Genomic DNA, 14262 nt, shown 5'->3' on the forward strand with positions numbered 1-14262 from the left:
GGTATATCACATGACTAATTTTGGCAGATCACGTGACGAGGAACAAGGCAGTAGCTGCTGATTGGGAAAGAGCGTAGGTCTTGCGGAGCCCCTGGTAACCTTGGCTATGGGCTTTTAGGAGTAGAGAGTTGGAACTATCTGATTTTTCTCTCAGATACCGTACGTACTTTCAGGTGGTATCCTGTGATGGGGAGATGGTAAGTGAGACAGAGTTACACCGAGAGAGAACGCCTGCATTTCCTCTCTACTTATCCCCACCTTTAAAAATAGATATTACGAGGAATACTTAAGTAACTTTTTGTTATCAAACATGGAATACTGAATAGTATTCCTGCCAACTCCAGGAAAAATAGAGGCGTTAGGTAAAGTCTAGGGAAAACAGATCCTGAGCAAGTTGTGAAGGTGAGTGGTCCTGCTAAATGTACTGGAGAAAGGAGTAATACACAAAAATGTCACTGCTTCCCTACTGTAAACTAAAGAAACGGATTATAGGTCCTTTGAATAAGGTAGGATACAAGATTTAAAAAATATGAATAGATCATCCTCCCCAAATAAAAAGTTTTTATACTTCATTAAAGAGAGACAGATTTGTAATAATTACTTGGGCAAATAGGGGTGTTTGAAGAACACAGTTTTGCACTGAGCTTGTTGTACATAATTGAGAGGGGTCATTTTGATCCCAAGACCCCAGAACTAGACAAAGAAACACTGTCTGGTTAGCATAACTTTGTGGTATTTTTCCATTTACTTTCTGCATATTGTTCTAAAAGGGTTGTGAAAGAGAACTTGGAAACTGGGAAACACATAGAGAGACCCTAGAATGCTAAAGGGGCTGGGAAAGTGGCCTTGAGAGATGAATTTCATCTCTTATTTGAGACTGTTTGGGAAACGAAGTCATTTGGAAGCGAAGATTTTTATTCTGCCCTAGAAAAACCTTTTTTTTTTTTAATGGAGGGCACAGCTCACAGTGGCCCATGCAGGGATAGAACTGGCAACCTTGGTGCTATCAGCACCACGCTCTAACCAACTGAGCAAAATGGCCACCCCTGAGAACCTTTCTTATTCCAGGAAGTTTGGGGGTACGTGTGTGATTAGGAGAAATAGGAGCGGAGGGAAAGTTGCCAGAGAACAGAGTCAGGAATTTTTAAGTTGGTCACCAAATGTGAAGTCTAGCTCCTGGGAAAGGAGAATAGAATAGGTTGAGGTAGTTCATTTCTCTAAGAAATCTTTCCCACCCACCCCTGAAAGTATTCTCTGGATATTTGCAAGTAGGGTCAGTGCCTCAGGCTAGAGCAGGGTACTTTGGGCACGGAGGTACTGCCACTGAGGGCCAAATTGGGCCTGCAGCCTGTGCACATCCCTCTAGCAAAGCAGGGGGCGAGGGGGCTTATTTTGTTTTGTTTTTCATTTTTAAATGGTTGATTAAACCAAAAGAATATTTTGTGACACATGAAGTTTCATTATCCATTAATAAAGTTTTATTGGAACACAGTCACACTCATTCATTTTCATATTGTCTGTGGCTGCTTTTCACTACAATGGGAGTTGAGTAGTTGTGACACAGATGATGTGGCCTACAAAGCCTAAAATTTTTATTATCTGGCCTTTTACAGAAAAGGTTTGCTGCCGCCCTGGGCTAGTGGGATACTGATGTAGGAGATTTAGTTGGGGGAGGAAATAGAGCACTACCATGTTTCCCTGAAAATAAGACTGGGTCTTATACTAATTCTTGCTGTGAAAGACTCATTAGGGCTTATATTCAGGGGATGTCATCCTGAAAAATCATGCTAGGGCTTATTTTCCGGTTAGGTCTTATTTTTTGGGAAACACGGTAGCAGCAGAGACTTAGGAAACCATGAAATTCAAGATGGAAATGTCAGTCCTAGAGCTGATCTGAAGTTTTCCAGGTGGGGGTACCATAGAGCTCAGATAGTGATGCTGTTCTCTATGTGGCTTGGCTTCAAGTACTCATAGGGTAGGTCACGTTGCTCATTCCGAGCTGTAATTTCCCTTTCTAAGGTTTCCAGATCTGTTTGGAATTGGTTTAGTACAGCCTTGGCCTTGGGATCGGAGAAATACTTTTCTTTGTGATGCCCCAGAGGCACCTAAGAAAGAACAAAGGATAGTCAGTTTCTAGTCTGAAGGCAGAAGCACCTAGAGCCTAACCTCTCACTCTGATGTTTCCCTTCCAACTGTCATTTCCCTTTCCCCAGAGTCCTCTTTTACCATATCTGGCTGGCGTCGACCCAGATGCCATGTGATGGTCATTTGAAGACAGGCCTGTTGGACATCCGGTAGTGAGCCCATCACTGTGGCCATTGTCACATCCTCCTTGGTGGTGGGTGGGGGCATCCGCATTGTGCATGGGGCATTGGGGACCCAGGCATACCAGTCCAGCTGGGGGAAGAAAGTACAAGCCTAGGATCCTTGTACTTAGGGTTTGAACCCCTGTCTCTCCCTTGGGCATCCCAAGGGACCTTCAGGGACCTGGGCTTTCAGCTGTCCATACCTGGCCCTGGTTGATGGCCCCATGCTGGGCAGTGCACGTGAAGACACACATGGTGAGGAAATGGCAGAGTTGATTCTGAGACTGGAAGGAGACAGGGAAACCTGGGCAGGAAAGGAATAGGATTTAGAGGCTGTAGCATGAGAGAAGAGAAATAGAGGCTGATGTCTTGGGATGTTTTGGAATTGATGGGTGGTTGTTCATTTATTCAAATATACAGAGGGAAAAATGTATACACATTTTAAGAAAGAAAAACTGTATTAAAATTGTAATACTCAATATATACCAATAACAAAAGGTGAACACAAGTCACGTTTGCCTTCTGCAATTACAAGAGGTGCTCAAAGTGGTTACCATCAGCGTCCAGACACTTCTGATTACAGCAAACTGCTGCTTGAACAACATTGACCAAAGTGTCCTTTTGTATACATTTTTATGGCACCCCCAGTATTTTACGTTAGACATGAGTTTCAATTCAGGCTCAAGCAAAATAGTTTGTTTACCTTAGGCCAATTACTTAACCCTCTCTGAACCTCAATTTCTTTGCCTGTAAAATGTGAATGATACCTACCTTATAAATGAGGTAATGTATCAAAATCACCTGTTATGTAACAAGTGCTCAGAAAATGGTAATTATTGTGGGTGTGGAAGGGTTAGGGGCTGAAAGATCGAGTGATTAAGTATCTTATGCCTTAAAATGTGGTTAAGAATTTAGGACTGCCTCTTTCTATTCTTACACAGGGAATTACAAATGCCTGAGTTATGAGGTGACGAATAAGAGAAGTCATAGATCTCTAGTGTCATAGCCAAGAGAGGCTTTTCTCAAAGGTTATCTTAGACTATTCATTTTACAGTGGAGGTGGGGACTCAGAGACTCAGTAATCCTATCAGTTAAGTGGAACAAACATAATCACTCCCGTTTTATAGATTAAAAAAAAATCAAAGACCAGAGAGATTAAACTGCTTATCAGGACACATAATTGGGAAAAGGCAGAGGCTGACCTTGAACTTGGGTTTCTGACCGCTAATCTCAGGCTGTTTTTAATTTTAGCACATGTCCTCTAACAAGTCTGTTGGGGAAATTAGGCAAAGGTGAGTTACGAGAACCGAGGGAGAGAGAAGGAGAGGCAGTGGAGGTTAAAGTTAACATGTGAATGTTTTATTTTCCAAATGTAGTAAATACTTGTTGGGGAAAAGATGGCCAAGCAGATCAAGAAGAGTCTTTTGGGGGGCCGGCCCGGTGGCTCAGGCGGTTAGAGCTCCGTGCTCCTAACTCCGAAGGTTGCCGGTTCGATTCCCACATGGGCCAGTGGGCTCTCAACCACAGGGTTGCTGGTTTGACTCCCGCAAGGGATGGTGGTCTGCGCCCCCTGTAACTAGCAATGGCAACTGGACCTGGAGCTGAGCTGCGCCCTCCACAACTAAGACTGAAAGGACAACAACTTGAAGCTGAATGGCACCCTCCACAACTAAGATTGAAAGGACAACAACTTGACTTGGAAAAAAGTCCTGGAAGTACACACTGTTCCCCAATAAAGTCCTGTTTCTCTTCCCCAATAAAAATATTTAAAAAAAAAAAAAAAAAAAGAGTCTTTTGGGGACATGTGGAGCCTAAGGGACAGTACTGAGACGTCCTAGAGAAAGTTTGGTCCTGGAAGGATGGGGGTGGTAAACCTCAGATTCGCCAGGGAGAGGCTCCTCTAAAGTGCAGATGTTGGTTTATTTCATCCCCAGGGCCTGGCATAATGGTTCCCCAGTAAATGTCTGTAGTTGTTCCACAGACGCAGAGCTACTGGTGGGAAGTATGAGGAGCAGGGACTGAGGATGATTTGGCCCAGTCCAGGCTGGCCCCCGTGTGTGAGAGAGAGGAAGGTAAACCTAGGAGAGCTCAAGAAAGGCTCTTTCTTCCCCAGCGGTTAAATGTGGATGGGGTGGGGAGCGCTAAAGTTAGTGACCAGACCCTAAACAAGTGGCTAGATGCTATCAGGGCTGGGGGGAGACCGGACTGGCCAAAGGAACGTGAGCCCCAAGGAAGAAGGCACTGAGTTTGGGTTTGAGCCAAAGCATGTACAGTATTGGGTTTGCACCTAGAAATGACTTTGCACTGTGGTAGTGTGTAGTATGCCTGGACCCTCTGTGTATGCTGGGCAGTAGCAAGAAGGAGAAGATAGGAAAAACAGAGTGGGTCACTGTGGCCTTTGGTGGAAAAATCTTCCCATTCATATCCTCAGGTAGGAAAACAGACAATCATGCAGAGAGAATGCGAGCCCCAGAAGGGCCTGGGCAGATCCCCCACCGGCTGTGGTTCTGGATTCACTGAGCCTCAGGCTCTGGCAGCTTAGGGGAAACTGTGAATAGGCGTGGGGGACGGACATAAAGATCGATGGCCCGGGTCTCTGGGGAGGAGAATCCTTGGGTGTATAGAATTGTCCTGAGTCTTAGGAGGTGGAAATGGGTTCCAGGTGTTTCATGTGTGGAGGGAGAGAAGGTGATGGGGGTTGGGATCATGGCCTCAGAAGGGCAAGGCGGAGAAGGAGCTCTGGGCAGTGTCCGAGGAGCTCCTTTCTCTGGGAAGGGATCTCACCTCGGTCCTGGGCCTGGCACAGCCCCACCTCAGTGATCTCCCGACACCAGGCCTGCAGCTCAGGGTCCCCTCTCACGACGTCATCCCCATGGTAGAAGAGCTGGATAATCCCTTCCACATACCTGTGCAGAGGAGAAGGAAGCTGAGCTCCTTGAGAGTAGAAGGCTCTAGCCTCTGACCTCTACTCTTTTTCTGTCCAGCAGACTGCCACTGTGTCTGAGTATAGATCCTTCAAGACATGCCTTCTGGGACATTGCCCAGCTCTTTCTACACACTAGTGTAGGAAAGGAATGAAATGTGGGTCATTAGTTCCAGGAATTCTCTATACATGGTTGATAACCATTCTTCCTGACAAAAACCCTGATTCGTCCAGATCCCTCAGTCTCCCCATCCATAGCTCTCCCGGCCTAGGCTCTCTACCCCAATCCCAGCCTCTTCCTTATCAGACCCTACCCACTGAGTCCTCACTCTTCCTCATCTCTCCCAGGACTGAGTCTTCTGCTCCCTGTCTGGACCTTGTTTCATGTTCCTTTGCCACATGCTGACCTCACGCCAAAGCTTCCGTCTCCCCAATGCCCCTCCATTTCTCAGCTCTGACTCTCACCCACCGGGCAATGATCTCCCAGAGCCTCAAAGCATCGTGAGCATAGAGGGCACTCGGGAGTCCCAGCAGGCCCCGGTCAGCCAGATCGTCAGGAGGACAGAGGGAGCAGTAGGTCAGGTGAGCCATGGCCCGGCGGAGCAACTGCACATGGCCCCCTCCACCTGTGTTCACTCCCTGGGACAAGAGAGATGAGAGGCCATGAGCAGGAAGACAGCATGTATATAAGCAGTTCACATGTGGGTTTCCACATTTAAAGACCTGAGTATAAAGGGACTCAGTATGTAGGCTGAGGTTAAGGGTCAGGACATTCACACAGGTTGGTCTGGGATTTTAAAAGTGACAGGAGGTCATAGAGAGTTGGAGAATTAGGCTACCCCATGCCCCATGACCTCCTTACCTTATCAAATATCCCTCCATCTGAGATGAGTTGGGTCCGTGCCCGCGTGTTGATCTCCATGGTGTAGCGGGTATGTGGGATCAGGAGCTGGATGGAGAGGATTGGAGGGGGTGGTTTATGGAGGACATGCTTGGGTCCTTTATTGGGAAGTGGTGCCCAGCATGTTGGCCTTCTCTCCTCTTGATGCTTTCCTCCTTGCCAGTGCCTTTGCAGGCTGGTCTCCGTCTGCTTCTCTGATCACTTAGTCTCATGCTCTTTTGTCCTCTATGAGTCAGCTTTGGAGCTAGACTGACCTGGGTTTCAGTCTACACTTCACCACTCACTTTGATCCTCATCCAAGCTAATGGACCCTCTCCTCTAAGTGTTAATCTGTCTCATCTCCTGTCTATCACCTCATCTGTGTCATCACCTATGTAGCACCTCATCTGTCAATAGGGGGTGATAATAGGGTCCCTTATCTCAGGAGGCAGTGGTGATGCTTATGTGATGTATGAAGAGGGTGTAGTATACACAGAAGTCCTCAAGTTGCAACTGTTACCATTTATCTTCATTATTTCTACCTGGCGTGTAGGTGACTTTTAAGAATCAGCCCCTTTTGATTTTCTTTTATTCTTATAGCTTATATCTGACTCTCTATTCATTATCAAAGCCACACCTCCATCCTCTGGTTGCTTCACTGTTGGTTTTTGGGGGGTGGGTACCTTTAGTCAGAATCAGAGGAGCCATATTGAACTACCTACTTCAGCAGCAGGGGGGCTGTCATCAAATCTGCCCCACCCCCAATTAAGCAGTTAGTCCCCCTCTATTTTTAATAGCTTTTAAAAAAATAGCTTTCCTTAGGAATTAAAAAAGGCCACCGGATCCTCACATCCATTTCCCTTTATCTCAGACTAGTATTATGTATTTATTTCCATCCAGTTTATATACAGGTTTCATACAGTGTTGATATTTATCTGAGTTGTTGATGCTGGACTCTGGGAACAACCCAAGAGAGACCTTTGGTGTCAAGATGTCAAACCAGCTCATATTAGTCTGAAACTTTTCAGAAAGTTCATGAAAGATGCTGAGTGTCACACAAAGCCTAAAGTCCACATGAGGAAGGAAGATACCCGAGGACAAACAACTCCTAATAATAGTAATAATAATGCAAGAACTAATGGCTTTTGTAGCTTTCAGCCTATATCACCTTGTTATGTTGTTTCATCCTTGAAAAACCCCATGACGGAGCTCCATTTAGAGATGAGGACACTGAAGCAAGCACCTGGTAAGTACTAAGGTCAGGATTCAGGATTCCAACCCAGCAGTCTGAATCCAGAGCCTGCACACATCACCTTTCTGACATTTGCAGGGTAGTTCTCCTGTGTGTCCTGATAACAACTCGGGAGTTCACCATGGATTGAAGTTATTTTGGTGAGTGGATATAGGTAGGAAGAAGGCTGAACTAGTAAAGGGGGATTTTAAGTGTGAATAGAGGCTTCACCTATTCAAGATGAGCAGAAGGTGGTGATACAGGAGCACCATGAGATCAGTAACATCCAAGATTCTAATGATCACACTGGTCTCCATCTTGTCTGTGTTACCCCAGACTCAATGACGCCATAGCTATGACTGGCCCGGCTTGGGGGGTCGGGGTGTAGGCCCCAGCTTGAAACACAGTTCAGTTGTTCTTACCAGGTTCTCACTTGCATACCTTACAATATGTCACACTCCGTGGACCTAACACTGAAAACCTCATGTTTGCTTCTAAAACGGCTTCTTCTCATGACATTGCCATTTTTGACAATTGCCTTGTTTCATAAACTTCTATCAGTGTTGTCCCTTCTCTGCCACGTTCCCTATATCCAAAGTGTCATCAAGATTTTGAGAACATTTTTAAACAAGCACAAGTCTTATTTTTCTGCCTTCTGCCTAGCACTAGATACTGAACTCACTCTTTTATAAATGTACAACACGCCCACCCTGGGGGCTCTTATGTATTGCAGAAGCTTAGACCTCTGACCCTTTTTTCTCATCTTCTTCCCAGGCACGTTAGCCTGCTGTTGCCTCCCTTCATCAAGTCTGAATGTTTTCCTTTTCATTCCTGTCACCACTTCACATGTCTTTCTCCTCTTCTCTCCTAAGCAGGTAGCCTGTTGGGGTTTTGATCTGTTTTGATCTGCCTTTTGATCTGTTCCTACTTAGCAGACTCCTCAGTTGGGGTGGGACATTCTCCATCACTACTATAATGTTTATAGGCTGTATTTTTGTGATTTCAGATTCTAGTTCCAGATAGAGTTCTCTGGTTGGTCCTTATAGGCATTGCTTGTCTTCCTGCCTAAACAGTAAATCTTCTAAGGCGCAGGAAAGGTTTTTGTTTTACTAACAATATTCCAACAATACTCTACACCCATTGCTAGATTGTCAGATCTCTGGAATTTCAGAGGGTTCCCTTATGTCTTGAAATGTTAAGTGGTTTGACTCAATTAAAATACAAGGCTTAAACTATTGATACAGTCTTCCTTCTATTCTCTCCTCTTTCTTTTAAATATTCACAAAGATATATATATACATACATATATATACATATATACACATATACACACATATATATATATAGCTGCTGCAGTATCATTTAATATTGCTGTTTTCTCTCTCTGGGGTTTGAGGGAGATGGGACATGGATGGTAGAGGATTTACCTTAAAGACAGGATGCAGTCCCGGAAGGCACCTCATGGTGGCGACAGCGACAACTTCAGCCACTAGATGAGTGTTCAGCAGATGGTATTGGAGCTGGTGCAGTTGGAAATCTGAATTTCGGACCCAAGACTTTGCCAGGAGCCAGGCAAGTGGAGGATCTGAGGGCAGGAACAGTGGTGGGGTGGGGAAGCTGGGGTTGGGAGGCTGGATCTGGGAAGAAGAAATGAAGCATTTATTGAACTCCCACTTTATGACATTATGGGCAGCATTCTTGGGGAAACAAAGAGGAGTAAGTAAGATTATTATTTTCCAGGAGGTTATAATTTATAATCTATAATAGTAGAAGGAATGAGGACCCTTCTGTTCTGCCCCTTACTAGCTGTCGTGCCATGTGAGTACCACGTAGGTCAGGTTCAAAGCAGGAGTCGAATATGGAGATCCTAACAGTGGTTTGGGAGAAATATAATGGAAATGTGAGTTAGGGTAGGAGAATGAAAAGGAGAAGCCAGATGTGTGAGATAATTGACAGTACTTGTTCATTGACTATTGAGAGCTTTGGGAGAAAAGATATTCAGGAGACAGTGGGTATTTAGAGTCAGAGCCTAATGGGAGATTAAATAGTAATTCTCAAATTGTGTTTCCAAACTAGTAGCATCAGCATCACTTAGGAATTTGTTAGAAAGGCAAATTCTCAGTCCCTACCCCAGATCTACTGAACCAGGAAATCTAGTGGTGGGATCCAGCAACCTGTGTTTTAACAAGCCCTTCATGTAGTGCTGATGCACACGAAAGTTTGAGAACCACTGGGTACAAGATGAGAAGTCCAAAAGGCCATTATGACTCATGCACAGTACTTCCAGTTGGGTAAGTCAGGGCAAACCAGGCTGCAAGCTAAGAGTGGCATGAGGACACATCTCACTGCGTGAGGATGGAATTTGGGAGCCAAGAGCCAGGGGGCTGGGTTGCTGGGAGCAGAGGTTGGGGTGAATAGAGAGCAGTGTTGGGAGGGGGAGTGCCCAGAGCACCTCACCTGGATGACCATGGGTAGCAACTTCCCACTCGGTTCCATCTTCAGCATGACGAGGGGGGCAGCCAGGTACTGCTGCTTTCCTCTGATCACATTGGCTGGAATTCCATCCAGTAGGATAAAGTCAGCTTCAAACAGGGAACCATTCTGGGGAAGGGAGGAATGTATCCATGGTTAGAGTTCAACCCCCAGAGGGCCAGGGCAAAGCTGGTAAGACATTTGAGGACATTTATCTAGCTTGCCATCATCTTATATCAGTACCAGAGTCCTGTTGGCAGAACCAGAGCATACAGTCTTCCTTCTATTCTCTCCTCTTTCTTTTAAATATTCACAAAGGTATATATATATATATATATATATATATATATATATATATATATATATATATATATATGGCTGCTGCAGTATCATTTAATATTGGCTGTTTTCTCTCTCTGGGGTTTGAGGGAGATGGGACATGGAGGGTAGAGGATTTACCTTGAAGACAGGATGCAGTCCCGGAAGGCTAGTCCAATCCCTCTAATTTTAAATTAATGAAGAAACAGTCTAGTGCAGGTTGCTGCCTTGTGCAGGATGTGTGGTAGCAGATCTGGGTTTAGAAGCAGGCTTCTCAGTCCAGTTTGCATTACAGGCAATGGAAACTGTTCTCTTCTCAAGATGGCCAGGCCGCTTCATCATCCCTCAGTGGTCTCCCTGGGCTACCACTAGCTCAGCAAACACTCTTCCACTCCCTGTCCAAATCTCACCTCTTCTGCCAAGTAATCCACAGAGGTTCCCCTGACTCCCACTGCCACCGAATCCAGACACATACGTACGTGGACATGCTCACATCCTGCCTTGCTCATCTGCCTCACACTCAGCTCGTCTTTTTCAAACCCAGCCCTCCTCCGGGAGACCTCCCCGATTCTCCTCACCTGACAGTGCATTCTTCCCCTCTCTCCCTGCCCATGAACACTGGTGTCAGGAGCATTGTCATCAGCCAGGGAATATCACTGTCCCCGATAACATCTCTGGCCCCAGCTACACCCTGGGAATCCATGCTGGGAGCTCCTCATAGTTTCCCCTCCATACTTGATCATCTCTGGGTTTTTCCAGCAGAGGACTCTGCACCAATGGTCTATCACAGTGGTTTATCACAGCCTCCCTTCCCTGACTCATTGTTGGTCCTTCCCCTTCACCACTTCTCCTCCCCACACAGTCAAGGGGAGAACAGTGGAGGGCAGAGGAGGTACCTGGAGTTCTTTCTCCAACTGGGCCCGAAGCTCCTCCATCCCCATGGGCAGCACTAGCCGGCAGGGCAGAGAGGTGGAGCGTCTCAACAGCATGGGGTTGGCGCCATTGAGGAACTGGTAGCCAAAAAGCTCATCATCCCGCCAGCACTGGTGAACCTTCTCTGTGGGGTCGGGGTGGAGGGTAGAAGGATATTCACCACAGTCCAATGATCCTCCTCCAACCTCTACTGCAGTGATTCAGGCATATGACCACCCTGTATCCAGCCCCTGTATTTTTATTTTTCAGGACTCTCTGAAATGGCCAGGCACGATCAGATCTCATCTGGCAAGGAGTTATGGGGGACTATGGAGTGCGAAGGGCAGACCATCAAAAGGGGGACATCAAGGGATTATAGAGACCTAGGGGAACCACTGACCAGCCAGGGTGCTCTTCTGACCCCAGAAGATCTGATGAAAATCCTCAGGGTGGTTCCAGGAGCTCAGGAGGGTATAAACATGCTTGAGGACCGTCTCCATTGCCCTAGGACAGGTATCGAGGTATGAACCCATTTGCTGACTCTTCAGCCCCTCACCATTTATCACCATTCTTGAATCTCTCTTATTCCACTTTGAGCTCCAGGCTTTTCCTCACCTTGCCTTCAGTGACCATTCAAAGTCCAGCTTCTTCTCCTCATGGAATCTCACATTTAGAGGTAGATCATTCTCACAGCCTGCAGCTATTTTCAGGGGTAACCCTTCCTTCCAGGTGGCCCAACTAGGAGACGGGTACAAGGCTTCAGAGAGGGTGTCCAGTTCAGCGATGTAGGCAGATTCAGGTAAGGGGGAATACAACCTGGGGGTCTAATATGCGTGGGTAGTCACCAGTATGTCTGTCGCCTTTCCTTCAGTTCCTTCTCTCGATGCTTCTGGAACATATCCAGGGCATTGTCTCCTGCCAGGCGGGCTGTGGAGACATTAAGATGATTGGCCACACTGTGCTTTCCCCTGCTTGTCCTCCCCTCCTTTCTATAGTCACAGTCCATGAGTTCAGTGGTGCTCTGTTGCCTTTCTCTCTGGCTCGGCCTCCTTTCGTTGATTCCCCAGACACATTTATCTCATCTTTGCCAACTTTGCACTCCTGGTTTCACTTATCTCAGCCTTCATCTCTTGCCTTGACACAAAAATATCATGTTTGCCACGCTTTCTTGTCCCTTAACTCATCTTTCCCTATCTGATCCTGTTTCATCAATATCTATGGTTGGCTAAATCGCCTGAATTAAGGTGATAAAATCTTTATCACCCTTATGCCCACAGCTATGTCTATTGTATATTGCTTTGGTGAATTTCACATATCTTGAACCTCACCTGCCACACTTTGAGCTGCCCTCAAAAGTTCTGTTTGCTTTCATTACCTGACTTCCTCTTTCTTAGCTTTACCAGCATAGCCTATCTTTACTGACTTCTTCCTGCTCTTACAGTACTTACAGTACAGAACTGTCTCAAAGTCATATATTTCATGTTGCCATCCTTACTGTTTTTGTCCTCATTTGTCTGTATATTCATCTTTCTTATTTCCCACAGTAATTCAATATTTGCCGCCCTCATTCATCCCCACCCCTGCCCTCACATTTGTCTTCCATGTTTTCCCAACCAAACCAGCTCTCCACCTCGTATCATTTATTTGCTTTCCCTAACTGTCTCCTCTCGGGGATCACCCACCATCCCCTATTCCATGTGCTACCCTTACCTGTCCCTGCCCTAAGTTGTTCCCAGTCACATACAGCTCTCCTTTTCACTTCTACTTCGGCTCCTCAGTGTTCCAGCATTGCTGCAACTCCCATTTCCTGTCCTCACCTTCTTGGGAGGTGGGACCTACACATCACTTATTACCCTGTCCAGTCCCACTTCCAGCCTTTGTAATTCTGCGTATAACTTTGGGATTTTATAACTCCCACCCCCACCCCCACCCCCGTTTGCTGCCTTCTCCACCCTGAACCTGTGAGCACCCAGTTTTTTCAAGCCCCTCCTACCATAGTCCCCAAGCCCTGCTGCCACGGCCCTGACGCTGCCCCTCACCGGTGCCCTCGGGCAGGCTCAACACGCCCTCGCCCTGCACCCAGCAGTAGCACGGGAAGGCAGCCTCGGGGCAGGCTCCGGGGCCCTGCACTGTGATGCGGTCGCAGAACCACGCGTTGTCCACCAGGGAGTGGTGTTTGCGCAACTTCACGAACTGCAGAGGCCCCAAGTCCTCGGGAACCTCGAGCTCAAACTCTTCCTCCTGTGGGGACCAGAACCCAGCCAGACTTAGTAGCAGGGATCCCGGAGAGGACTTTTTCCTGGGGGTGCGAGGATCCTTTATGGAGGCCAGTGACAAGGCCTCTAAAGACAGAATCCCCTCATTCCCTCCGCCAGACACCTGCGTGGTGGGTCTCGGAAGCGCCATCGCACAGGGAGGACGAGGGACGCGGGGCGTGTCCGGCAGCGCCTTGACCTGCGCACCGAGCACCGTCACTTACATCCGTGCTCTAACTGGGCTCTCACCGCGCGCTCTGACGGGCTTCCCCTTTGATCACTGATCTCCTAATAGTGTCCTGGGGTCAACTGGGGAAGGAGTGGAGGCTGCGAGGCCTGCGGTCGGGGAAGTAGAAACGGGCTGAGCCCCCCCACTGCCACCCCGGGCCCCGGCTTTGACCCTTTCTCCGCCCAGGCGTTCCAACTCCTGAAGTCCCAGCCGGCACGGTCGCGCTGTCACTCGCCGCCGCGCCACCCTCCCGCCGTGAGCCCAGCCCCGGCCAGGATCAGGGTTCCCGCTTCCCCTGCGGACCTGGCCTCGCGTGGGCCGCAGCTGCAGCTCCAGCTCAGCCTCCCCGAGCACCCCGACCAGCCACAGCTGCACGCGGTTGTGCGACCCGGAGAAGAGCCAGGCCCCGGTGGCCACGCGGATGCGATAGTGACCCATGGCGGGCTTTCCGCAGTTCAGTTTAAGCGACGGGGAGCCGGGTCCTGCGCTCGTCGGGCCCGGTGTTGTGCGTCGAGGCACCTTAGGGCCAGTTCCGGACCTTTAAACGTGGGTCTGGGTCTCCGCCCTCCTCACAAAGTTCGGGCTCTCCCAAGTCTCCGCCCCAGACGAGCCCGAACCTGCGAGTGACTGAGCAGGCTGTGGGGGAAGGGCCGCGCCTCGCGGTAGGAGCGTAGCTGCGGGAAGATAAAGGGGTCCTGGCCTGGAGGAGGCAAAGAAAATGGATGCCCTCTGGTTT

At 47.9% G+C, this 14262-nt stretch overlaps 1 protein-coding gene across 2 annotated transcripts; it reads right to left on the reverse strand.

Moving 5' to 3' along the window:
* Positions 1 to 1527: 1527 nt before the first annotated feature.
* On the reverse strand, positions 1528 to 14058 carry ALOX12 (arachidonate 12-lipoxygenase, 12S type). Of its 2 annotated transcripts, XM_033091272.1 has the most exons (14): positions 13830 to 14058; positions 13082 to 13283; positions 11888 to 11969; positions 11658 to 11780; positions 11443 to 11546; positions 11027 to 11187; positions 9798 to 9941; positions 8768 to 8977; positions 6092 to 6178; positions 5699 to 5868; positions 5091 to 5212; positions 2510 to 2610; positions 2227 to 2397; positions 1528 to 2105 (listed from the first exon to the last, which is right to left on the reverse strand). In XM_033091272.1, exons 1-14 carry the CDS (start codon positions 13962 to 13964, stop codon positions 1926 to 1928), a joined length of 1992 nt encoding a protein of 663 aa, XP_032947163.1. In that variant the 5' UTR covers positions 13965 to 14058; the 3' UTR covers positions 1528 to 1925. The 2 variants fall into 2 exon arrangements, with proteins under 2 accessions (XP_032947163.1, XP_032947164.1); XM_033091273.1 differs by lacking the exon at positions 13082 to 13283 and having other exon boundaries at positions 13830 to 13898.
* Positions 14059 to 14262: the final 204 nt, after the last annotated feature.

Source organism: Rhinolophus ferrumequinum, chromosome 21 (genome assembly GCF_004115265.2).
Source record: "Rhinolophus ferrumequinum isolate MPI-CBG mRhiFer1 chromosome 21, mRhiFer1_v1.p, whole genome shotgun sequence".
Lineage (NCBI taxonomy): Eukaryota > Metazoa > Chordata > Mammalia > Chiroptera > Rhinolophidae > Rhinolophus > Rhinolophus ferrumequinum.